We start from the raw sequence: 27,841 nt of genomic DNA, 5'->3' as shown, positions 1-27,841 counted from the left end.
CTCTGGCATAGTTGTTGATGAATATAGCCCAAGACACGAAAGATGGCACATAAGTTCAGACACAATTCCGGCAGCCACTGATTGATCCACTGGATCTGGATCTCCATGACAGCCACTGGCTTCTCCATGGAGGGAGTCAACAACTGATCTACTTGCGACATTACATAACTCATGGCTTCCTGCGTTGTTGGTGCATACTTACGTAAAGCCTCTGCCAGATCTGTCAAATATTCCCCCAAATTTCCAGGAGGTTAAGTGTAGCTGTAACAGAGGCCTGTCACTGACCAGCAGCTCAGTGTAGGTATGGCCTCCAACAGTCCTGTGAGTATCAGAGGCCTCAGCTCTCATATCCACCATCAGCTGCTCCTGTATGCCTGAGATACACTCACCAGATTATGACCTCAACTGTAAGCACAAATACATACCTGCTGAAGTGGATGTATCTGCAGTGTTGGATGTTGCAGGAAAAAGATGCAATAGGACCCCTCTCTGACATGTTGACATCTCCTCCCTGAAGTGGACCAAGGGATCCAGGACAATGGAGTGGGCTGTACCTCCAGAATGTGAGAACCTACATTTCAGAATCGAAAGAATAATGTTCATGCCATTGACAATTGCGTTTCCAATCTTGTCTCCTTTCTGTCCACTGATCAGCACCAAGCTTGAGGACTCCTCACTGTCTTCTCTCTGCACTGCAGCTTCACACTGTTCTCCAGTCAGTTCTACTGTCTCCTTATGTGTAGCTGTGAGTGGTCTACTGTCAGACTATCCTTCATACATCTTCACATATTCTCTGGTATTATGCACCATTTTTTCCAGGAAACATAATAGGAGAACGAACCTGATCGCATTAGGCACCCAATCTCATTACCAGCATTCATTCCCTTGACAGATGTTGGGTCTTTTATGATAATCCATCTCCACGACTATTCACATGTACTTGAACGATAAGTGTAAGCCTGAAAGTATGGGCCCAAAAATATCTCCGGCTCAAGTATCTGTTCCTGCTCCATTCAGATATATCCAGACCTCCACATCACTGCTCGCTACCATTGTACTTCCCCCTGGCAGTGTTGAGTAAGTCATTGATGCTCTTCATGCACTTAACCAAAGTGGACCTCTGGACCTCACTGTGCTGCAATCACTGTCCAGGCTTTCTTGGTCAGGCAGTTGGTTTCCTTATACAGAAGAACACCTCCCAATGTTCGTAGGCAGTCTGGTGGAGAAATTGCAGGGAGGTATTACTGAATTATGGAACCACATATTGCCTGGATTGACCCACGTGCTGCCTGACTCAAGAAATGAAGATGAAGGTCCTGAGGAGGTGAAAGTGTTAACTCTGGAGTTCCATGGCAGGCTCTGCGAAATAAATGCTGCTGTCTTCTAGGTACTAGAAGCCAGTTAAAAATTGTGCTTGGACCTCTGATCCCATCACCTGGACCAAAAACCAGTAAAAATCAATTATACTTGCAAATAAATATACTGGTCGTACTGGTCCATCTCAAGGTATACAAGGTGAGTTAGACCAATGCGTTTCATTTGCAAGCTTTACTAGGTTTTTAAACTCAAGCTGGCATTTTTTGACTAGCACCCACCCACTGCCACCATGCAATTAGCCTGGTCAAGTGCTTCCACCATCTTCAGTGCCTGACTGACTGCGATATACTACAGTCAATCAACCATTGTCATTATGAGCTGATTTCATCCACTTCCAGGTCTGCCATCATGATCGGTGACAAGGTGACTAAATTCTGCCTATTCATTTGAGAGAATACAAGCTATTATTAATAGTATTATTACAAATGTAAATTATTTATCTTATAGAAATGTAGAGTAACTTGGAAAAATAATGTAAAGATGTAATAACTGACATTTTCAAGAATATTGACAGGATTGTTCCAGATACGATGTTCACTAAGATGATGGATTTGTCTATCAATGAACATGTGCTAAATTCAGAAAGGTAGGAGCAGAATATTCAGGTGGAAACTTTTCATCTGAAAAGCCAATAGAGTTGTGAAGTAAATTGTTGAAGAAGACGGTATACATGATTGAAGAGGCAATTAATTGCACCACTGGAGAGAGAAGGAGTTCAGGCTGTGGTGAAAAGGCAGGTTGGGAGGTTGATTGATAGCAAAGACTGGGTTTGACAGCTGTATGCCCTTTTCCTGTTCCAAAAAAATTCTTACACTTCTTTCTTATGTTCAGCACATTGTTTTTCATACCATACTAACAAGGCAATTAACCTTGTGCTTTAGGAAAGTATAAGTAGATTTTGACTCTAGAGCTGTCAAGTTTTATGGAGAAAATAAAATATTATTACAGTAACTTTTATCTATTTACATATATATAAAATGCTATTGATTCCCATCTCTGTTTCTCTCAATTCTCAATATTATTGCCTCATCCATAATGCCATAGCTCTGGAATCCTCACACTGCTACTAACTGTTGTATTTCAAATAGCACTGCTGTCAGTCCATGGTATTCTGATTAGTTCATTGCCACCAATTCTGCTAGGTCTGTGCTGCATCTAGACCGGGGGGGGTGGGGAACCTGCAGCCTTAAGGCTAAATGCGGCCTTCTAGGCCATTGTGTGTGGCCTTTTGAATGAATCCAAATTTTGCAGAACAAATCTTTTATTTTTTGTTGATAGGTTTTTTTCCTCCTTTGTTATTTTTATTTTAATCTTAAAATGAATGTATTTAAAATACCAGAGAGTAAAAGACAATTCAATGAAATGATCCTTGCAGACTGACCGCCACAATTAAAAAATGTGAATTTTGAAAAATATATAATTGAAGTTTCTTGGATGCGTCTTTATTAGATTACAACTAACATAATGCAGCCTTCCAACATGAAAGGTTCCCCATCTCTGGTCTAGACCATGTCTAATTCTGAGTTGAGAATGATAGGCCACTGATGATTCTAAATAGAAAAGGCACCTGTCTTACAAAACACAATTGTTTATTGCATAATAGCAATAGGTACAGTTTATATTACATTACTGGACATAATGACTAAGGATTCTCAGGACTGGACAGAAGATATTTGGTGGTTATTTATCTCAAATGGTCGGCGATGCAAAGTGACTCTAACGGTGCAGGTTCAATTCCCAGACAAATTGAGGTTACCATGAAGGTCTCCTCTTTCAAACTCTCCCCTTAACTGAGGAGTGGTGACCCGCAGATTAAACCAGCATCAGTTATCTCCCTCTTTTTCTAACGAAAGAGCAGCCCAATGATACTTTGACATTATCGTGACTTTACATGATCTGCTGTGGTTGGGTTTTCATGCAGAACACAACTGTCTGCACCCAAAGATGTGTGACATCATCAGATTGTGTAGACCTCAATGTAACTTAGAATCATTGCCTTCTACAATACTTTCCCGCAAGCCTTTTCCCTACAGTTAACCATTACACATTCGTGTGCATTACAATCCGACACTCACCACTACTCCATCTTCCCCGAAGTCTCTGACTTCATAAATACAGGTGACCTAGGTGTTTCACAATTTCCCAGAATGTACCCTGTTCAGCCTTAGAATAATGATCTTCAGTTTGAGGACTGTTGACCTTGCTTTCGACATGTGGGTTATTTCCCTGCTGAAGGATCATTTAATGGTGCATGGAAATCATGGGGTTTCCATGATTTGTGGATATAGGCCTATATCCACAACTTGTTTAACTTTAGTCCAGACATCAATATTTGTATGATTCTGTTTAATCATAATCAATGCTGACGTCAGCATCTGTTTCATGGCCAGGGCGAAGGAGATATAATGCACCATTGATTAGGTATCACTCTGTGTGTCAATCACTCAGTCTTATATTCAAAGAGCCATAGCCAACATTCCTCTTGTCTCAGGGGCTGACGGACCCACAACTTCACAATCTGGTAGCTGCTCATAATCATCTCCTCATGAACCATACTCAGTGGCTTCTCTCTTTAGTAGCTACTAATTACTATAAGCGTACCTGTTCCACATTTGTCTTTCTATCCCACTATGCCATTTGGACATCAGGCACGGCCTTGAGGACCCATCTAATACTTATCATTTCCCTAATCAGATTTTCATGTTCATCTGTTACAAAATTTTGGGTTCTCTCCAGTCTCCAGTTTAGGTCCCTCCCACGAGTGATCAATTTGTTAACTATTTAGTTTTGAACTTGTTGGAGGTTATCAGCCAAGCCTCCACTAAAATAGGTGAGAGAGTAAATTGCAATGAAGAAACTAAAAATTTACAAATATATATGGACAGGTTAGGTGAATGGGCCAAAATCTGACAGCTGATGTTTAACATAGATGTATGTAATGTTATCCATTTTGGTCGTAAGAATATAAAGACAGTTTATAATCTAAAGGGAGTGTAAGTTCAATGCAAATGGATCTTGGTGTCCTTGTACATGAGTCACATTCAGGTACAGCAGGTAATTGAATATTAAAGTAGAGAATTGTTGCAATTATACAACACACTGCAGAACTGCTTACAGTTTTGGTCGCCTTACTTGAAGGATTGCAATAACTGCATTTGAGGCAGTTCAGGGAAGATTTACTAGATTAAATCCAGGCTTGAAAGGCTTGTCTTATGAGGAAAAATTGAGCAGTTTAGGCCAAAGTTCATTTGGTTTTAGAAGAATGAAAGGAAATCTAACTGAGGTATGCTAAAGGAAATTGACAAAGTAGACATAAAATGTGTGATAATATCCATTTTGGTCATAGGAATAAAAAGGTAACTTACAATCTAAACAGGAGAGAAGGATCTAGGTTCCCCTGTACATGAGATGATTAAGAATGGATTGAAAGGTAATGGGGAGCCGGCAGGAAAGTGGGGTAGAGGCTAAGTTATCATCCATGATCATATTAAATTGTGGAGCAGCCTTGAGGGGCTGAATTGCCTACTGCTGCTCCTAGTCCTATGTTCTTGGATAGTAGTGGCCAATGGATAATTTGTGCCCATGACTCTACCTTGGGCACTTCTAACTGTGCAATTCCCATTTGCTGACATTCAGCTGACCTTTAGGGCCTCTGCAAACTGTATTACACAATGACTAAGTGAGTGGCAAAATAAATATACCGTCTGATCTGGTGCTTCTAACCAGTTCCTCAGTTGCATTGTGGTTGACACGACTTGCAGTGCCAACTGTTGTGCCAACATGAATCAACTGTAAGGTGAATCAAGCAGTAGGACATTGATCAATACAATGTCTACAGCGAGAACACTCAGATTATTCCAAAGCATTTTGAAAATTTGAAAATTCAACAGATCTCAAGTACATTTATATCATTCTTGTAATATTACTTCATGGACCATAATCATATCATGGATCACATGCTCTTATTAAGTTCTTATCCAACTTGCTACATTCCTGGTCTTCCTTCAGCATAGTACTGGCAAATGGTAGCATATTATTTGTTACGATCTTAATTTTGTTGAATTTGGCTGGTCTCCATTTCTTCTTGCCCATATGAAATATTTCTTTCATGTCATTGTAGGTAGTCTCACTGTATTCTTCCTTCAATTTTAGTTCTGAATCTAAGATGCCCAAAGAAATCTTCAACAGGTTGCACCTCAACCACTTAGAGTCATAGAATCATAGAGATGTACAGCACAGAAACAAATCTTTGGTCCAACTCGTCCATGCCGACCAAATATCCCCACCCAATCTAGTCCCACCTGCCAGCACCCAGCCCATATCTCTCCACCCCTTTCCTATTCATGTATCCATCCAAATGCCTTTTAAATGTTACAATTGTACGAGCCTCCACAGCTTCCTCGGGCAACTCATTCCATACACACACCACCTCCTGCGTGAAACAGTTGCCCCTAAGGTCTCTTTTATATCTTTCCCCTCTCACCTTAAACCTATGCCCTCTAGTTCTGGACTCCCCAACCCCAGGGAAAAGACCTTGTCTATTTATCCTATCCATTCCCCTCATGATTTTATAAACCTATGAAGTCACCCTTCAGCTCCATGCAAAACAGCCCTAGCCTATTCACCCTCTCCCTATAGCTCAAATCCTCCAACCCTGGCAACATCCTTGTAAGTCTTTTCTGAACCTTTCAAGTTTCACAACATCTTTCCAATAGGAAGGAGCCCAGAATTGCATGCAATATTCCAATAGTGGCCTAACCAATAAAGGAAAGCATACCAAATACCTTCTTCACTAACCTATCTACCTGCGACTCCACTTTCAAGGCCTCTTTGTTCAGCAACACTCCCTCGGACCTTACCATTAAGTGTAAAAGTCCTGCTAAGGTTTGCTTTCCCAAAATGTAGCCCCTCACATTTATCTGAATTAAACTCCATCTGCCACTTGACCATCTGATCAAGATCCTGTTGTAATCTGAGGTAACCTTCTTTGCTGTCCACTACACCTCCAATTTTGGTGTCATCTGCAAACTTACTAACTATACCTCTTATGTTCACATCCAAATCATTTATATAAATGATGAAAAGTAGTGGACCGAGCACCGATCCTTGTGGCACTCCACTGGTTACAGGCCTCCAGTCTGAAAAACAACCCTCCAACACCACTATCTGATTTCTACCTTTGAGCCATTTCTATACAAATGGCTAGTACTCCCTGCATTCCATGAGATCTAACCTTGCTAACCAGTGTCCCGTGGGGAACCTTGTTGAATGCCTTACTGAAGTCCATATAGATCACATCTACCACTCTGCCCTCATCAATTCTCTTTGTTACTTCTTCAAAAACTCAATCAAGTTTGTGAGACATGATTTCCCAAACACAAAGCCATATTGACTATCCCTAATCAGTCCTTGCCTTTCCAAATACATGTGCATCCTGTCCCTCAGGATTCCTTCCAACAACTTGCCCACCACCAACATCAGGCTCAGTGGTCTATCCTTACCATCTTTCTTAACTAGTGGCACCACGTTAGCCAACCTCCAGTCTTCCGGCACCTCCCCTGTGACTATCGATGATACAAATATCTCGGCAAGAGGCACAGCAATCACTTCCCTAACTTCACACAGAGTTCTAGGGTACACCTGATCAGGTCCTGGGGATTTATCCACTTTTATGCATTTCGAGACATCCAGCACTTCCTCCTCTGTAATCTGGATAGCTTTCAAGATGTCATCATCTATTTCCCTACATCCTATGTCTTCCATATCCTTCTCCAAAGTAAGTGCTGATGCAAAGTACTTATTTAGTGTCTCCCCCATCTCCTGCGGCTCCACACAAAGGCCGCCTTGCTGATCTTTGAGGGGCCCTATTCTCTCTTTGGATTCTCCTTAATTCTATTTGCCAAAGCTATCTCATGTCCCCTTTTTGCCCTCCTGATTTCCCTCTTATACTCCTACTGCCTTTATACTCTTCTAAGGATTCACTCGATCTCTGCTGTCTATACCTGACTTATGCTTCCTTCTTTTTCTTAACCAAACCCGCAATTTATTTAGTCATCTAGCATTCCCTATACCTTTTCTTTCACCCTGACAGGAATATACACTCTGGACTCACATTATCTCATTTCTGAAGGCTTCCAGTTTTCCAGTCGTCCCTTTATCTGTGAATATCTGGTCCCAATCAGCTTTTGAAAGTTCTTCCCTAATACCATCAAAATTGGCCTTTCTCCAATTTAGAAATTCAACTTTTAGATCTGGTCTGTCCTTTTCCATCACTATTTTAAAACTAATAGAATTATGGTAGCTGACCCCAAAGTGCTCCCCCACTGACACCTCAGTTACCTGCCCTGCCTTATTTCCCAAGAGTAGGTCAGGTTTTGCCACTTCTCTGGTAGGTGCATCCACATACTGAATCAGAAATTTTCTTGTACACACTTAACAAATTCCTCTCCATTTTAACCCTTATTGGCATTCCGAGTCTATGTTTGGGAAGTTAAAATCCCCTACCATAATCACCCTGTTATAGAACATAGAACAATACAGCACAGAACAGGCCCTTCAGCCCTCGATGTTGCATCGACCTGTGAAGTATTCTCAGCCCGTCCCCCTACACTATCCCAAAATCATCTATTGCTTATCTAAGGATTGTTTAAATCTCCCTAATGTGGCTGAGTTGACTACATTAGCAGGTAGGGCATTCCACGCCCTTACCACTCTCTGCATAAAGAACCTGCCTCTGACATCTATCTTAAATCGATCACCCCTCAATTTGTATTTATGTCCCCCTCATACACACTGACGTCATCATCCTAGGAAAAAGACTTTCACTGTCTACCCTATCTAATCCTCTGATCATCTTGTATGTCTCTATCAAATCCTCTCTTCGCCTTCTTCTTGCCAATGAGATCAGGTTCAAGTCTCTCAGCCTTTCCTCATAAGACTTTCCCTCCAGATCAGGCAACACCCTGGTAAATCTCCTCTGCACCTTTTCCAATGCTTCCATATCCTTCCCGAAATATGGGGACCAGAACTGTACACAATATTCCAAGTGTGGCCGTACCAACATTTTGTATAGTTGCAGCATGATATTGCGGCTCCGGAACTCAATCCCTCTACGAATGAAACCTAACACACCGTGTGCCTTCTTAACAGCATTATCCACCTGGGTGGCAACTTTCAGGGATCTATGTACATGGACTCCAAGATCCTTCTGCACATCCACACTACCAAGAATCTTTCCATTGACCCAGTACTCTGCCTTCCTGTTATTCTTCCCAAAGTGCATCACCTCACATTTAGCTGCATTGAACTCCATTGCCACCTCTCAGCCCAATTCTGCAGTTTAACCAAGTCCCCCTGCAACCTGTAACATTCTTCCACACTGTCCACTACTCCACCGACTTTAGTGTCATCTGCAAATTTACTAATCCATCCACCTATGCCTGCGTCTAAGTCATTTATAAAAATGACAAACAGCAGTGGTCCCAAAACAGATCCTTGTGGCACACCACTAGTAACCGCCGTTAGGCTGAATATTTTCCATCAACCACCACTCGCTGCCTTCATTCAGAAAGCCAGTTTCTAATCCAAACTGCTAAATCACCCTCAATTCCATCCCTACCATGTGGAACCTTATCAAAGGCTTTACGAAGTCCATGTATACCACATCAACTGCCCCACCCTCATCTACATGCTTGGTCACCTTCTTAAAAAATTTAATGAGGTTTATGAGACACGACCTGCCCTTGACTAAACCATATTGACTATCTGAAATCAAATTGTTGCTTGCTAGCTGATTATAAATCTTATATCTTATAATCCTTTCCAAAATCTTTCCTCCAACAGAAGTAAGGCTCCCTGGTCTATAATTACCTGGGTCATCTCTACTGCCCTTCTTGAACAAGGGCACCACATTTGCAATCCTACAGTCCTCTGGCACTAAACCTGTAGACAATGACGACTCAAGTATTAAAGCCAAAGGCTCTGCTATCTCCTCTCTAGCTTCCCAGAGAATCCTCAGATAAATCCCACCCGGCCCAGGGGACTTGTCTACTTTCGTTCCTTCTAGAATTGATAATACCTGTTCGTAACTAACCTCGATCCTTTCTAGTCTAATATCTCGTACCTCATTCTTCTCCTCAACAATATTCTTCTTTTCCTGAGTGAAAACCGATGAGAAATGTTCGTTTAGCACCGCTCCGATCTCCACAGGTCCACACTCAACTTCCCACTTCGGTCTTTGATTGGCCCTATTCCTACCCTAATCATCCTTTTATTACTCACATACCTATAGAAAGCTTTAGGGTTCTCCTTTATTCTATTTGCTAAAGACTGCTCATGTCCTCTCTTTGCTCTTCTTAACTCTCTCTTTAAATCTGTAACTCTTCATTGCCTCATCTGAACCATCTTGCCTCATCAACACATAAGCCTCCTTCTTCTTCGTAATAAGAGATGCAATTTCTGTTGTAAACCACGGTTCCCTTACCGTATCACTTCCTCCCTGCCTGACAGGGACATACCTATCAAAGACACGCAATATCTGTTCCTTAAACCAGCTCGACATTTCCATTGCCTGCATCCCCTGCATTTTGCTACCCCATTCTATGCTTCCTAATTCTTGCCTAATCGCATTATAATTGCCCTTGCCCCATCGATAACTCTTGACCTGTGGCATGTACCTATCCCTTTCCATCGTTAAACTAAACGTAACTGAATTATGGTTATTCTCTCCAAAGTGCTCACCTACAACTAAATCAAACATCTAGCCTGGTTCATTACCAAGCACCAGATCCAGTGTGGCCTCCTCCCTTGTTGGCCCTTCGACATACTGTGTCAGGAAACCCTCCTGTACATATTGGACAAAACCTGATCCATCCGACATACTGGAGTTATAGCATTTCCAGTCAATGTTGGGGAAGTTAAAGACCCCATAATGACTACCCTGTTCCTTTCACTCCTACCCAGAATAATTTTGTTAATCCTCCCTTCCACCTCCCTGGAACTCTGCGAAGGCCTATAAAAAACTCCAAGCATTGTGACCTCTCCTCTCTTACAGATCTGCTCCTATCTCTCTCTTCTATCTTACAGATAACTGAGATCTCCTTACAAATTTGTTTCTCAATTTCCCTCTGACTATTCAGGGGTCTATAATACAATCCTAATCAGGTGATCATTCCTTTTTTATTTCTCAGTTCCACCAAAATAACTTCCCTAGATGTATTTCCGGAATATCCTCCCTCAGTACAGCTGTAATCCTATCCCTTATCAAAAACGCCATTCCCCCTCCTATCTTTCCTCCCTTTCTATCCTTCCTTAGCATTTGTATCATGGAACATTAATCTGCCAGTGCTGTCCATCCCTGAGCCATGTTGCTGTAATTGCTATGATATCCTAGTCCCATATTCCTAACCATGCCCTGAGTTTGTGTGCTTTCCTTGTTAGGTCCCTTGCATTGAAATAAATGCAGTTTAATTTATCAGTCCTACCTTGTTCTCTGCTCTGTCTATACCTGTTTGACTCACTTCTGCTCTCAACTGTACCAGTCTCAGATTGATCTCTTTCCTCACTATCTCCCTCAGTTTTCTCCTCCATTACAACACCTTACTAGTTTAAATCCTCCCGAGCAGCTCTAGCAAATCCCCCTGCCAGTATATTAGTCCCCTTCCACTTTAGGTGCAATCCGTCCTTCTTGTATAGGTCACTTCTACCCCAAAGAAATTCCAATGAACCAAAAATGTGAATCCTTCTCCCATACACCAGCTCCTCAGCCATTTGCTCTATCCTCCTATTCCTGCCCTCACTAGCATAGTAGCACCGGGAGTAATACAGATGTTACTAATCTCGAGGACGTCCTTTTTAAATTCCTGCCTAACTCTCTGTTAACTCCTTTACAGAATCTCAACCTTTTCCCTTCCTATGTCGTTGGTTCCAATGTGGACAATGACCTCCTGCCAGCCACTCTCCTCCTTGAGCACATTCTGCACCCTCTGTGAAACATGCTTGATCCTGGCACCAGGGAAGCAACACACCATTCTGAACTTTCGCTGCTGACCTCAGAAACATCTGTGTGTACCTCAGACTAGAGAGTCCCCTAACACAATTGATCTCTTGGAACCCAAAATAACTCTCATTGCATTAGAGCCAATCTTAATACCAGACATTTGGCTGTTCATGCTACATTCCCCTGAGAATCCATCACCCCCTACATTTTCCAAAACAGCATACTTGTTTGAAAGGGGGATAGCCACAGAAGTCTCCTGCACTGCCTGCCTAACTCTCTTACCTTTCCTGGAGTTAACCCATTTATGTGACTGTAATTGCGACATTTCCTCCTTCCTACAACTGTCATCCATCACATTCCCTTGCTCTTGTAAATTTCTCATTGCCTCTAACTGTCTCTCCAACCAATCCATTTGATCTGATAGGATTCACAACCAATGGTATTCATTGAAGATATAATCCTCAGTAACACATAAACTTTCCGTAAACTCCCACATCCGACAAGAAGAGCATATCACTCTACTAAAGGCCATTTTTGCTTCTTTCAATCTACAGACCCAGAAAATAACATTGTCTTATTCCTCTACAAAACACTGCTCCAGGTTAAAGTCATACTTATGGCTTATATTTTTAAAGTTTAATTAAGAGACATGTCTCAATATAATATATAATCAAGAAAGAACCCACTCTAATCACTATTGCAGACTTACTGTGAGGCCACACTTAAAATATTCACTTATCTGTTTCTGTGCTGTGACCTCTCCCAAACAAGTTCCTCCAAGATCAGTTATGAATTTCACTGTTTGTTAATTTTCCCAGACGCACTCCGATGTCCAGCGATACATGAATTCAAACAGCAAAGACAGTAACTGTGCAGGTTCACTGCTGTGTCAGTTAGCAGTATGGTTTCATTCTCTCACTCTGTCCTGCACTGACTTCACCATGCGCTTCCTTTGTCTATTCCTCTCCCTTTTAAAATTGCTGTTGTTTTGACTTTTTTTTCCTCCAAAGTTCCAAAACAATGCAATAGCATATAAAACAGTAGTTGCTCTCCTAGAATTCGAGGAAATCACCTCCAACACCAAAAATACCTCAAACAAGGAGCAGCCTGATACTGCCAGAAATTTTTCCTGTCCTCCATCTTGGATTACCCAGAATCGTCTTGACTAACAACTGTTTCTGGATCAGTTGTTCTCTTAGAACTAGATTCTTTCTGCACACATAAAGAAGCTGGAGTTAAAAGATGCATGTAGACTCAGGTGTGAGGAGTGTTGGTTGTGATTTATGCAACCATCTTCAACTCACTCATGCTATTTGGGTTTCATTGAAAGTTGTAGCATTCTTAAGCACTTGACAGTTATTGCACCTCTGCCATGTAATCTCATCCCTGTAGCTTGTAATTTCTGATCCTTCTGCACAGTACCCAATAGGATAGCAGCACTCACAGTTTTATTAAGCTTAAAAGTAACAGGAAGTACATCAATATACATAAGTTCTGTGAAACCTGAGCTGTTGCCATCATGTTAAGCTTTTTCCACATACAGCTCCCACTTTTTATTGCAGCTCTGTAACTGTGTCTTGTTTCTACATTTCTTCTGGAAATAACCACATTCTTACGATTGTAAAACTATTTTGTCATAGCTGGCAATTACCTGCACCTGTGAGACTTTGCTGTTCCTAGAGTTAACACAGATTCTTAGTATCTTAGTATCTGCTCAATGCAATTATATTTTAACTTGATCAGCTTCAATATTGGCACAGGTAGTTCTTCTATAACATGACGGTTGCATTCTTATAGAAAAATTATGCTTTAAGAACAGTGTTTAAAGTGTGGGCAATATAATTGCTTTGCAGCCAACACATTTTAAAAGTTCGTGCTTTAGAAACTATGTCCCTAATTTGTCAATCGCGTTACATTGAATTTACGTTAACAAAACTCATGTTATAGCAGAATGCCCTGTATTCAATTTTGAAGCAACTCTGTATCTTAAGAATTATTTTCTTCAAAATGTCTAGTTTTGTGTTTTGTATGCTATGCCTCTAACCTAAAATCTGTTAAATATTAGTTATCTCCATTTATTCTCAGTGTGCTTATTAATTCTTAGCACTGTAAAAGTGTTTTAAACCTATAGCATTTCAAAATTATTTGTCATGTGCTGTTCCTTAAGCTTTTATTTTGCACTCATGTTGTAGTAATTTATTTGTCTATATTTTTAAACTCTGTTTTGCATTAGTATAGTATTATATTCTTTAATTAAGCTTTTGTTATGAAAGTGTTTTAAACCAAATATTGCTTTGGGGAATTAACTTTAAAAGGATTCTGGAAAATGAATTTATTTCAAGTTTTGTGGAACTTCCGGGAGTTGTTTCATTAAAATTGGTCATTTGAAAGTTCCCTGAGAGCATTGAGGATGGTTTTAGCTGACTGCCTAAAATCACATGACTAGTGACAATTATGGGCATTACTATGAACTCTTATTTGCTTTGAAGAGTGATGGGTTTAGAGAGGTGATCTTTCTGTCTGGTTCAGTTGGAGGAAAGCATGCTGAGAACAAGCTGAGTTGGAGAAATACTTGCTAAGAACAATTTACCCAGCTGATCTTTCTCATTTCTGAAAGATACCCTGACCATCTTGTTGAGTTCAGTGTGAAAGTTATTTGTTATTTTGACAAAGTGATTGAAGAAACATCAAAATTATAGTTCTTGAGAAGGTTCAGAAATAATTGTGCATGATTAGTGATTTTATCACATGACAGAACATCAACAGCAACATACCATGGAACATCCTAAGCTTTATACTGTTGCTTTTAAGAATAACTCAATAGCTCAAATCATTTTTTCCAGGAAGCTAATATCGGTGGAGAAATCTGGTTTTTGATTCTCTTTTCCTGAAGAGTTGTGTGTTTGTTGTTGCATATGTATATTGAGGATGTTTAGATAGTTAGCATTTATGCTTCAGTATTACTGTGTGTGTTAACCAACTATTACACTTGAGTAATATTTGTTCTAATAATTATGTTAATAAAGAAACTAATTTGATAAGTCTTGTTGTTTAAAGGTTGTCATCTTGGTGGAAATTGCATTTGAATTTAATGTTATGAACCATACAGTAATGGGACTAGAGCAGAAATGGGACTATATATTCCTCAAACTTCGGCCATAACACTTCTTAAATTCTATTAACTGTCTGTTCTGAACTAATTTGCTCCTTTCAAATTTTAAAATTTTGATCCCTTGTAGTACTGTCCTCTAGTGCCTTAGGATGTTTCAGGATGATTCATTGCATTAAAGGCGCCATATGAGTTCTTGCTGTCTTCCCCGAACTGTTATTGCAACTGCACAAAAGCACTCTGGAATACAGTGCCTGTATATGGCAGGTCAGAAGATTACATGTAGAATTGTCTAGGTCTCCATCATTCTTTTAAAGACATAAAGTGTCCATAGGTTACCATATTAATCAAGTTTTGCTTGGTTGTCAATTGAATAGTCTGTTTACTCTTCTGTGGCAGTATAGCAAACAAGATTTTTAACTACAATATTTTGCTGATTCTTAAGAATATCAAGATTCTGAACCTAGTTTCTTCCACATGCATGGTCGATGAAATGGCTACGTCAAACAAAAATCATATAATGGCGGTCACACGATTTATGATGCAATGAATATTGTATGCACAGTTGTTTCTTAACAAGAGTCTCATCATGTCTAATTCATTTCATCATCTTAGAAACATTTCATTTGCACCCAAAACCATTGGGGATTATAATGGTGTTTTTTGGACTATAACCTTACATCCACAAATGCTTTCTGAAGCTTATCAGCCAGCAGTATAACACCCATCACTGTACTGCAGATATGCATCAGATGCCTGCACTGAACCATGAGAGCATTACTGTGCAATTCGCAAATTCATTTTTGTGATATCCTATGAATCATACACGTTATTACTTATCAGATTTTGGTATGTTTTTTAGAGGACAAACTAAAGATTTAGACGTTTGACAGGTCTGATCATTATTCATTATCCTCGAGGCAATAAAAAGGCCTTTATTGTATTATATTTAGACATTCCACATAAGCTTAGCATCAAAGGCCATTCCTGCAAGATGATCCCATGTTCTCGAGAATCCAGAGTATGTGGTGAATTTCTTTGATATCTTTGGGGTATATAAATGTGGCAAGACTTTGTATCGTAGAAGTCAGGCAAGAGTTGTTTATGTCTGTTGCCCACTATTGCTTAGCTTATACTTTTTAGATATTCCCACAATCCAAATCCAACCTCCATGCCAAGTTGCATGTGTCTTTATATTATTGAATGGTAATGAAAGACAAAAATGTGGCCGATCCAGGTGCCCAGCATTTGCATCTGCAATGCACTCGCTATAACCGAGAGTTACAGAGAGCAGTTGAGACATGTGAAAGTAATAGAAATCAAAGCATAAACAATCTTGTGTATTTGACCAGCTGACCAGCATTTTTGCAATTTGTAAGATAAATTTCTAGTAATGCTTTTACCATTCTGACAACTCCAACTTTTCAATTTATCCCTTTGATAATACTATATTACAGCAATGTTGTGCCCATATTCACTGATCTGCTAAAACAGCTTCTGAGAAATAGGTACAGCGTTACCTATGGCTAAGTTCGATAGACCATTATCATGACCAGGGACAGTACAGGATTAAGAAAAGGGGAGTCGTACTATTATACAGTACTGTTGCATTATTTAAAAAGACCTAGAACCTCCTTGCTATATAGATACACATTCTAGCTGCTATATTTACTGCTGCTCTGGAGTCAGATGCCAGGCAACAGTGTATCTCTCCAACTGTCCTTAACCATGTTTGGTGATATTCTTAGTATATTGGCTAGCTTGCCATCATCATGCGACTTCTATTTTTGTCCTAAGTGCCTTGATGAACAACCTGTGCCAGCCATTAAATACATATCATTTGGACTAAAGTATCAGGAATGGTGCAACTAAAAATGTGTGGGTTTTCAGAGCTGTAATTGGTCACCTGTTGAAAGAAACAGCAAGAAAGCAGTAAAAAAAACTTTGAATTACTGGGTGACTCAAAATGGCTGTGCATTTTCCACTCACTGCTGCTGTGAAATTGAAAAGATATGAAATTGAATTGGAATTTCTCCCCACTGTCACTAGCAAAACTATGAAGTAGCTACAGAATTAATTTAAAAACCTGAACAAGTGTATTGTTATGATTCCAACTGATTATAATATTGGGGAAGTTAGATTGCAGAATGAAACGTCATTTGATACATCATTAGTTTTATTTTGGCAATTTACTTACCTTGGCAATCAGTCACTGAGCATATTCACAAGAGGCCGTTAATTGATTTTACCAAAGGGAGTTCAAAGTTATTACACACAAAAAGAAAACAAAGCAAAAATTATTTTACTGTGTTTGAAACAATATTATTACAAATGTCAAAAATTAAGATTCAAATCTTTTACACTCAACAATGCTTTTGCAGATACTCAAACCTCAGTGAAGAGTCACTCTGTTTACACTTTAAATGTCCTTGTTCAGAATGGCATGCTGCAATTGGGTTCTTACTGGTAAACATCTACATTTACTCAATATTATTCCGTTAAATCTCTCAGGAAGAAACATTAACTGAACAAACTGCTAACATCAGTCACTTATTCCATAATATATTCCTTAAATGTATACTGTCAACAATCTTGTAGTCTGTCTGCCTGCCTCACTGATGCCTTAAAGCCTTCTGCTTCTGGAACTTTTACTACATTCTAAGCCACTCTGGACTTTTCCTTTTTTCTACCCTGTGTTGGGAATATTTATATTAATGGAGGAGAAAACAGACAGTTCCAATATTTGGGTATTCTGGGTCTTATTCTACATTAAAAAGAGTTTTAACCACATGATTTCTGAGAGTTGTGTTCAGCAGCAATTACTGAAATGTCAAGAGTTGAAGAATGTTAAGTGACTTTTAAAAAGCCAAGGTTTAAGAGGAGAAGAGATAGGTTATAGTGTTAACTACAACCCCCAAGTTTATTTTCAATTCTTCATTCAAATGTATGTAAAAAAGATTTCCAGACATTCCAATGCCTCTCAGAAATTAATGCTCAAAATGAAAATAAAAGTATATTTCCTTCCTTGTGTAGCTTTAAAGTATATTTCTTTCCTCTGAACTGAGAGGCTCAATAGACCATTTCAGGGAGTAGTCAATAGTCCTTCACATGATTGTGGGTCTGGAGTCACATGTAGATCAGGTCAGGCAAGGACAGATTTTCTTCACTTATGTCCCTAAGTGTGAATAGTTTCTCATTTGTGGGAATCTAAGGGCGCAAACTGGTAGCAATAATTGTCTGTAGGGAACAAAAACTCAAAAAATTTTAAACACTGAATTAGATTGAAATAGCAATGCCTGATTTGGATGATGTGGGGGTGCTGGCTTTAGATTGGCATGAACAAAGTTAAAAATCACACAACAGGGGTTTTAGTCCAACAGGTTTATTTGGAAGCACTAGCTTTCGAGGCACTGACTCTTCATCAGGCTGTGGAGCAGGACCATACGACACAAAATTTATAGCAAAAGGGTTAGTGTCACAGAGGTGTAATGACATATTAAACAAACTTAGATTAAGTCTTGTATCTTTTAGGATGGGATATGCTGGTTTAGGCTCTTTAATATATAAATTCGAGAATCAATTTTAAGTTACATTCTCAAGGTGTTATCTTAGCTCAGACAATGTATTAAAGATGTGAACTTAAAGTCTGTCCCAATGTTGAGTCAGTTTTATTTCTAAAGTGGGCCTTGCAGAATCCTACATGGATTTATGCAGTTTTTGAGCAAAACAAAACATAATTCTGCAACTACAGATCCACCCCATAAATTTATATATGTGCGCATGTAGGAGAAATTGGGTGGGTGTGTGTACGTGCATGTGGGTGTGAGTGCATGTGAAAGAGTGTGTGTATGGGTGTGTAAACTTGGTCAAGTATGTGTGTGAGTGTGATGGGGTATAGGCCTGTGAGAGGATGCATGCGTAGGTTTGAGTGTAGGGGATGCATGTGTGTGCACATGAGAGAGAGCTTGTGTATGAGTGAAGATCTGCATGAGTGTGTGAGTATGTAGGAGTGTGTGTATGTGTGCGCGCTTGTGTTGTGTGAGAGTGTATGAACCCAAGGTCCTGGTTGAGGCCATCCCTATGTGTTTCAAACTTGACTGTCAGCCTCTGCTCGGCCAGTTGGCATTGTTGCCTGTCCCGAAGTCCGCCTTGGAGGATGGTCACCCGAATGCCCCTGACCGCCGAAGTGTTCTCTGACTGGGAAGGAACACTCCTGGCTGTTGATGGTTGGGCAGTGTCCATTCATCCGTTGCCATAAACTCTGTTCAGTCTCGCCAATGTACCATGCCTCAGGGCATCCTTGATGGCAGCGTATGAGATAGACAACACTGGCCAAGTCATGCTTTGGCGCATACACGGCAGGTACCTGTGACTTGGCCAAGGTTGTCTATCTCATACACTGCAGGCAAGAATGCCCTGAGGCATGATACATTGACGAGACCGAGCAGAGACTACAGCAACAGATGAACGGATACCACACAACAATCACCAGCAAGTCGGGGGGATTCCCTTAACTGGGGGCTTGGGTTCTCTCTCTCTCTCTCTCACTCACACACACACACACGTTTGTGGGATGAATTTGTACGAGCAGAATTACATTTTATTTTGCTCAAAAATCTCATTAATCCATGTATGATTCCTTAAATCCCTTTTTAAGAAATGGATTCAGTCTGAACATTGAGGCACAGACAGCCTCACTCATGGCACCAAACATTTTCAATGCATTATCTGGGCTAACATGGCACCTATTGTTAAAGTTCACTTGAGAATGTAACTTTTAGAAAAAATTCTGGGATTTACATATGAAAGAACTGAAACTAACATGGTCAGTCTAAAAGATGAGACGTAACAAACAATCCAGATCTTTTTTAATATATAATTTCAGTTGCATCACATGTTAAGCTTTTGCTATAAATTCTGTGTCTACAATCTTATACTCCACAACCACCTGATGAAGGAGCAGCATTCCGAAAGCTAGCGCTTACAACTAAACCTGTTGAACTATAACCTGGTGTTGTCTGATTTTTAACCAAATTAAGACTATTTGATGTCCTGATTTGGAGGAGCTGGTGTTGGAGTGGGATGGACAAAGTTAAAAATCACACAACACCAGGTTAGAGTCCAACAGGTTGATTTGGAAGTATTAGCTTTCAAAGCGCTGCTTCTTCATCAGGTGGTTGTGGACAGAATCATAAGACACAGAATTTAAAGCAACAGGAGTGCAGTGTCATAGAAGGTAAAATTAAACAAATTTAGCTTAAGTCTTTCATCTTTTAGAATAATCATGTTAGTTTTGGTTCCTTCATATGTAAACCCCAGAACGATTTTAAAGCTACATTCTCAAGATAGCTTTAATAATAGGTGCCATCTTAGCTCAGATAATGCATTGAAAGTGTGAAGTTAAATTCTGTATGTGTCCCACTGCTAGGTCAGACTGATTCTATTTCTAAAGTGGGATTTGCAGAATCATACATGGATTTATGCAATTTTGAGCAAAATAAAATGTAATTCTGCAAGTACAAATTCACCCACAAAGTTATATATGTGCGCTTGCAGGGGAGACCAAGTGAGTCTGTACATGTGAGTGTGTGTGGGGGGGTGTGAGTGTCTGTGAGAGAGTGTGTGTATATGTATGTGCATGAGTATAATGCGGTATAAGTTTGGAAAGTGTGTGTGTGGGTGTGAGTGTGGGAGGTCCACATGTGAGCATATGAGAGAGACCTTGTGTGTGAGAGAGGGTCTGTGTGAGTGTGTTGGTCTGTAGGAGTGTATGCGTGTGTGCATGCACTTGTGTGCATGTGTGTTAGAGAGTGTATAGTGCAGTGGGGTCACTTGTAGAGTGACATGAACCCAAGGTCCTGGTTGAGGCCATCCCCATGGGTACCGAACTTGGTTATCAGTCTCTGCTCGGCCATTGTGCATTGTTGCCTGTCCCAAAGTCCACCTTGAAGGATGGTCACCCGAAGGTCCAAGGCAGAATGTCCCGGACTGCTGTGTCTCATGATTCTGCTCCAAAACCACCTGAAGAAGCAGCACTTTGAAAGTTAGTGCTTCCAAATAAACCTGTTGGACTATAACCTGGTGTTACTTCATGTCCAAGAGACTAACAAGTGAAAAGAATGGTAGCATGAAACAAAGAATACACATCGTGCAGATAAAAGAATATGAAAGCTGTGTTGACAGATGTGTGAATTCGCAGTTAAAAAAGGAAATGTTCCACATATTTATCAAGCTGCAGAGCTTGTGGAAAGCCAAATATTGGGAGAAGATGGGTAGAACAAAGAAAGCAGATCTGGGTGGAATGCTTTTCAGAGGGTTGGCATGGACTCGATGGGCTGAATGGCCTGCTTCCACACTGTAGGGAGTCCATGATTCTAAGATTGCAAACCATTAATCAAAGACAGAGCAACAAGACAATGTAAAAAAAATCTGTGCCCTGTAAGAAACCATAGAACTGTAGATATTCTGTATGTGATGGTTCCCAGAGAAAGAAAATTCACACACCCACTCAGATCAGGACGAGAGCAAGAAATAAGCCCACAACTATAATTCCAAAGCTTAATGCCAGAGCATAGAGTAACATTATCTTACTCAAACGATACCAGATCTGTCCTGAAAGTTTTTAAGGGAAAAACGGATGACACAGTGGCTTAGTGGTTAGCACTGCTGCCTCACAACACCAGATACCCGGGTTTGATTCCAGACTCGTGCAAATGTCTGTGTGGAGTTTGCACATTCTCCTTGTGTCTGCGTGGGTTTCCCCTGGATGCTCTGGTTTCCTCCCACAGTCCAAAGGTGTGCAGGTTAGGTGGATTGGCCATGCTAAATTGCCCATAGTGTTCAAGGATGTGTAGGTTAGATGCATTAGTCAGGGGTACATATAGGGTGGGGGGAATGGGTCTAGGTGGTTTGCTCTTCAGGGGGTTGGTGTGGGCTTGTTGAAGGGCCTGTTTCCATGATGTAGGGATTCTATCTAAAATCCAGGAATGGCGCTGCAAAACTGAAAAACACCAATGCTAATGGCACACATGGGAGAAATTAAATTCAATAACTAGGAATCACCTACTCAGAGGGCCACACAAAGCAAAATATGTTAACTGTATGTTCTACATCACTTAAACCACTGTGGTTCTGCTTTCCTGGAGTTGAGCAGTTGAGAAGAGCTGCAGCTTTCTTAATGAAGGTAGAGTTGAAGGTAGTACTTCCATTGAAAAGTGTCCTCCAGCAAAAGCAAGGCTGATCTGGTACAAGTTTACCCAGTATGTTTTGATGAGATGGTTAAATGCTTTGATGATTTTGAGTAACACATCACTATTAACCCTGACATAAATTAGTGATTCTCCCCGACATAAAGTACCAATTGAAACAGAGCTCTAAGAGATGAAAGAAAAAGAAAGTGTTCACCAGAGTCACAGAGCCTTAAGATTGAATAAATTCTATTTTGGTAATTAAAAGACAAGCCAAATGGATAGCTACAACTTTGCCTGGATTTCAAAGATCTTAACCAATCAAGAATCGCTACCCTATTCCAATACCGGGAGGGATCACATCAGCATTGGAAGGACAAGGTTCCAATAAACTTGATTATTTAATGTTCGAAATGACTACCGAAATTTTAAGCTTGCTGAGAAAACTTGGCATTTGACAACATTCAACACCTGTTATAAATTCTGTGTCTAACTTTTGGCCTTAGTTGGGGCTGTTGTGGCACAGCATAGTGTCCCTACCTCTGAACTAGGAGAAACGGGTTCAAATCTCACCTGCTGCAATGGTGTGTAATAACATCTCTGAACAAGTTGATTTGAAAATATTTTGGATCTTAAATGAGTTACAGGATGTGTGACTGTATTTTTCTCAAAACCTAGTAATCAAGCTGACCAGACAACATATACTCCTTCCCCAGGTATGACTCATCATCGCCTCAAAACCTAAACCAACCAGGGACCTGCCCTGACACCCACCCCATTCCCAACCATGACCGGACACACCTCATGACCTGATCCAATAGCACACAACCCCATCCTGTGACCCAACCCATCACCTCCGCATGAATCAAGCTGACAGGACCCTCCTCCAAAGCCCCGGGAATGGTCCTTAATCTCTTCACACCAGAGGCTGTATACACCTTACCAGCCCTGACTCAAACACCCCTCCTCACCACCACAGGCAGACCTGACCTGACACCTTGACCCACCATTATTTTTAATTTCTCAAATTAGCACAAGTGTAGAACTATATTTGCTGTTTTTCAATCATGTTATTGTTGCTATCATGAAAACATTACTTTGGCTGTGATTATCTCAAATAGTCTTAGTGTGTTACATTGAAAACCCAATACAGCAAATGCAAACTTACTTAGAAATATAGCCCATCACTTTATTAATACATGAGATCACATTTTACAGACTACAAGTTAAATGTTTTGACAATGAATAAAATAAATACATTTATAAGATGGTGTACTTCCTGTAAAATTAATAATTCAAATCTAGAATCTGATACTTTTGGCAAACAAAGCAAATCTTGAGCATAAAACTCTCCAAAATGTCACTAGTTTTTGCAGCAAAATATAAGGTATCTTTTCTAACACAACATCACACATATCCTGGTTTGTTAGACCTTAGTTTTCTGGAGAACTATAAACTAGTATTAACTTACTGTTTTATCTGAGTAACCATTCAAATTAATGTGGTAATAACTAGTTGCTATTATTTATAGACCCTCTCGGATATTTCATTAGGGGTAAACAAAAAAGTAATGTGAGAGAAGACACTTAGTTATAACAATCATAATGGGTTTATTCCCATCAAGGGGCCATCTAGTGTTCAAACAATAGGAAAATATTATACTTATTACTTTATCATCAGGTGTTTTGTACATTTCAATTCATGATTTTTCATGTCGTTGTGTATAGCTGTCCACTTCTCAAGAGTTTGGTTTGTAGGAGAGGGATGGATTGATCTATGTAGGTGAAATCTGAATCAATAATGTACGGTTACAAACTTTCAAATGGTACTCAGCAGGCTCACAAACCAAAGGGGAATGTTTTAACACTATACATGGGGCACGGTACTAATAGTCTGGAGAAAGAGGTCACCAGAATTTAGTCATGACCAACAAGTTAAATGAGCATCACATGGATAAAATGCATGTTTAGTAAACACTAAATGAGAATGAGAAATCATTCTATATCAGTGAACCATGGTCACAACATTGATTTTAGAATATTCTTGACTACTTAGGTACTAGCTGCTTGGACCAAGCAACATACTATAGATTTCCAAGTGCAGAAGGCAGTGGGGTAAATGTTTTCTGTTTGTAGCTTGAAGCCTCTTTATGTATCAGCCTAAATAAATACAAACACAAAACTATTCTGTGTGAACCCTAGGTTATCTGGAAATATTTGCTACTTAGGAATGGAAAAGCTGCTGAATAAAATCATCCAGTTGGAACCAGTCAGCTATCAATGAATTATTTGTATTGAAACAAATGATTTCTAAGGGGTTAATTTGCAGCAATTGTATAACTGCTAATGGTTTTCATTAAATGAGATAGATAATATAGATAGTCCTGAAAATGTCCAATAAAACATTGTAAATAACACAAAAGTTGTGACTTAGAAATAATGGAGGAGAAAGTGAGGTCTGCAGATGCTGGAGATCAAAGTTGAAACTTTATTGCTGGAACAGCACAGCAGGTCAGGCAGCATCCAGGGAACAGGAGATTCGACGTTTCGGGCACAGGCCCTTCTTCAGGAATGAGCAGAGAGTGTTCAGCAGGAGAAGATAAAAGGTAGGGAGGAGGGACTTGGAGGAGGGGCGTTGGAAATGTGATAGGTGGAAAGAGGTCAAGGTGAGGGTGATAGGTCTACTGCATCTACTGCATCCGCTGCAGCCGGTGTGGCCTCCTCTATATTGGGGAGACAGGCCGCCTACTTGCGGAGCGATTCAGAGAGCACCTCTGGGCCACCTGGACGAACCAACCCAACCACCCTGTAGCACAGCATTTCAACTCCCCCTCCCACTCCACCGAGGATATGCAGGTCATTGGACTCACCCACCACCAAACCACAACAACGCGACGGTCGGAGGAGGAGCGTCTTATCTTCCGACTGGGAACCCTCCAACCACAGGGGATGAACTTGGACTTCACCAGTTTCTTCATCCCCCCTCCCCCCACCTTGTCTCAGCCGAATCCCTCCAGCCCGGCACCGCCTTCCTGACCTGCAGTCTTCTTCTTGACCTCTCCGCCTCCATCCTACTCCGACCTATCACCCTCACCTTGACCTCTTTCCACCTATCACATTTCCAACGTCCCTCCTCCAAGTCCCTCCTCCCTACCTTTTATCTTCTCCTGCTGAACACTCTCTGCTCATTCCTGAAGAAGGGCCTGTGCCCGAAACGTCGAATCTCCTGTTCCCTGGATGCTGCCTGACCTGCTGTGCTGTTCCAGCAATAAAGTTTCAACTTAGAAATAATGACCTAACATACTGGAGATGACTCAATGTGCCAGCAACGGATAGTCATCTCCTGACAGGTTTAATAGTTGAGGAGAAAGTGAGGACTTCAGGTGCTGGAGATCAGAGTTGGGAGTGTGGTGCCGGAAAAGCACAACAGGTCAGGCAGCATCTGAGGAGCAGGAGAATTGATGTTTCGGGCAAAAGCCCTTTGTGATGACAGTTTAATAGTTGACACCACAGTCCATGCCTTTAGACATAAACCAGTTCTATTTCATTTGATACTATAAATTTTCAACCTATTTTAAAATTAAGAGCTACATGTTAAAGGCAGATGTTTAAAACATTGATGTATTAAAACAAAGTTAATTTAATATGTTTCTTTCAGGGTCTGAATCAAGCAATATGGAACTGAATGGTTCCGATAAAGAATTAAAAGAAGGTCCAAGATTCTCACCAAGTCTCATTAAAACAACAGATCCGCATCTGAAAAGACTCAAAAGATCTAGCTCAGGTATGTTTCAAAAAGACCTTCAGGCCAAAGCATTTTTCCTTCATTATAGTTCAGCTCTATCAGTTAAAAAACATCAATCCTAAATTTCTGACCTCTCTTTTATTTAATTAAAAAATACATTGGGACAGATTTTGCTGCCACCGGCATTCGTTCAACTTACATTTCACCATAGACCATTTGAGTGCTTTTGCATAACACACAGAAATAAACCCTTCAGTCCAACCCGTCCATGCCAACCAGATATCCCAACCCAATCTAGTCCCACCTGCCAGTACCCAGCCCATAACCCTCCAAACCCTTCCTATTCATATACCATCCAGATGCCTTTTAAGTGTTGCAATTGTACCAGCCTCCACCACTTCCTTTGGCAGTTCATTCCATACATTTACCACCCGCTGCGTGAAAAAGTTGCCCCTTAGGTCTCTTTTCTATCTTTCCCATCTCACCCTAAACCTACGCCCTCTAGTTCTGGATTCCCCCATCGCAGGGAAAAGACTTTGTCTATTTATCCTATCAATGCTCCTCATGATTTTGTAAACCTCTATAAAGTCACCCCTCAGCCTCCGACACTCCAAGGAAAACAGCCCCAGCCTGTTCAGCCTCTCCCTACAGCTCAAATCCTCCAACCCTGGCAACATCCTTGTAAATCTTTTCTGAACCCTTTCAAGTTTCACAACATCCTTCCGATAGGAAGGAGACCAGAATTGCACACAATATCCCAACAATGGCCTAACCAATGTCCTGTATAGCCGCAACATGACCTCCCAACTCCTGTACTCAATACTCTGACCAATAAAGGAAAGCATACCAAACGCCTTCTTCACTATCCTATCTACCTGCGACTCCACTTTCAAGGAGCTATGAACTTGCACACTCCCTAGGACCTTACCATTAAGTGTATAAGTCCCTCTAAGATTCGCTTTCCTAAAATGCAGCACATCGCATTTATCTAAATTAAACTCCATCTGCCACTTCTCAGCCCATTGGCCCATCTGTAAGGAAAATGGGATCTGTGTAAACAGAACAAATAACTGCGATATTCTGTTTTCAGTCTGATTAGATTGTGAATGAACAGCACAGAGTGTACCAATGCATGTAATTCGAATACAGAATTCAGCACAATCAGGAACAAATGATGGAAAGATTGGATTAAGAGAGAGAAATAAAGTGACAAAAAGAAAAATCTTAAGTTGTCGAATAATAAACAAAAGTTGAACGTTCGTGAAAAAACAGTGCTGAAGAGATTATCTAGTAGTAATTAAAACTTACCGTGCCATTAAAAGCATCCTTAGACCAAAGTGAACAAGCTTTTGTGATAAGTTTAGCCCATACCTATGTTGTCAGGGCAGAAATTTCATGCTGTTGAATATAATTCAAATGTGATTTACTGTTTTTTGCAGTTACCAAACAGCACATGAGTCTTAGGCAGCAACTTGTGAATTTTAAATGTGCACTGAATATCCACCCTGTGGAATTCGAGCTCTTGTGATAGAACCAGTGATAGCGTCCCTACCACTGGGCTAGGAGACCTGGGTTCAAGTCCCAAGTGCTCCAGAGGTGTATCATAACATATAATAAAATCCCTACAGTGTAGAAGCAGGCTATTCAGCCCATTGAGTTCACACTGACCTACTGAAGTGTATCACACCTAAACCCAAACCCTGTTCTATCTCTTTATCACTGCATTTCTCATGGCTAATCCACCTAGCCTGCACATCCCTGAACACTATGGGAAATTTAGCATGCTAATCCATCTAACCTGCATATCTTTGGACTGTGGGAGGAAACCGGAATACCTGAAGGAAACCCACACAGACAGAGGGAGAATGTGCCAACTCTACACAGACAATGTGGAATCGAACCCAGGACCCTGGCGCTGGGAGGCAGCAATGTTAATCACTGTGGCACAGAACATCTTGATGAAAAATATCTATCTACATTTAAATAGGAAAGAGCCTTTCTGGTACTGTCATAGCCTCTGAGCCAAGAGATGAAGTCCCACTTGTTCCAGAAATTTGTAACAACAACTCTGAACAGACTGATGAGAAAGTATCTCCTCTGAGGAACTCCAGCAGTGATGCTCTGGGCTGAAATGATTGACTCATAGCAGGTGCAACCATCTTCCTTTGAGCTTGATGTGACTCTGATCAGTGGAAAGTTGCCATAGATTTCCATTGATGTCAAGTTTACAGGGGACAGTCGATATCACTCACTGTCACTTCAGCTATGGATTAAACGTTTTTGACGTTTTGATAACTAGGCAAGCACATGAGATAGAAAAGAAAGAGAAATATGTTAAATGGTTTTGAAGTAAAGAAATAGGAGAAGATTTGTGAGGAGTATAAATACTAGGACAGACTAATTCACCTATTTTTGTTGTTATAATTC

General features: G+C 40.5%; 1 protein-coding gene across 1 annotated transcript in view; it reads left to right on the top strand.

The window, feature by feature from the left end:
• Positions 1–27,841, top strand: part of LOC122549068 (putative Polycomb group protein ASXL3) — a 227,608-nt gene that overhangs the window by 102,685 nt on the left and 97,082 nt on the right. Inside the window, exon 5 of the mRNA XM_043688272.2 lies at positions 25,328–25,453. Within this exon, the coding sequence (XP_043544207.2) occupies positions 25,328–25,453 (126 nt within the window). The remainder of the gene's footprint in view (positions 1–25,327; positions 25,454–27,841) is intronic.

This window comes from Chiloscyllium plagiosum, unplaced genomic scaffold (assembly GCF_037043375.1).
Source record: "Chiloscyllium plagiosum isolate Xiang-an unplaced genomic scaffold, Cpla_swu_hap1 HiC_scaffold_4, whole genome shotgun sequence".
NCBI classification, from domain to species: domain Eukaryota; kingdom Metazoa; phylum Chordata; class Chondrichthyes; order Orectolobiformes; family Hemiscylliidae; genus Chiloscyllium; species Chiloscyllium plagiosum.
Note: the sequence above shows the minus strand (reverse complement) of the source record. Positions and strands in the feature narration are given on the sequence as shown.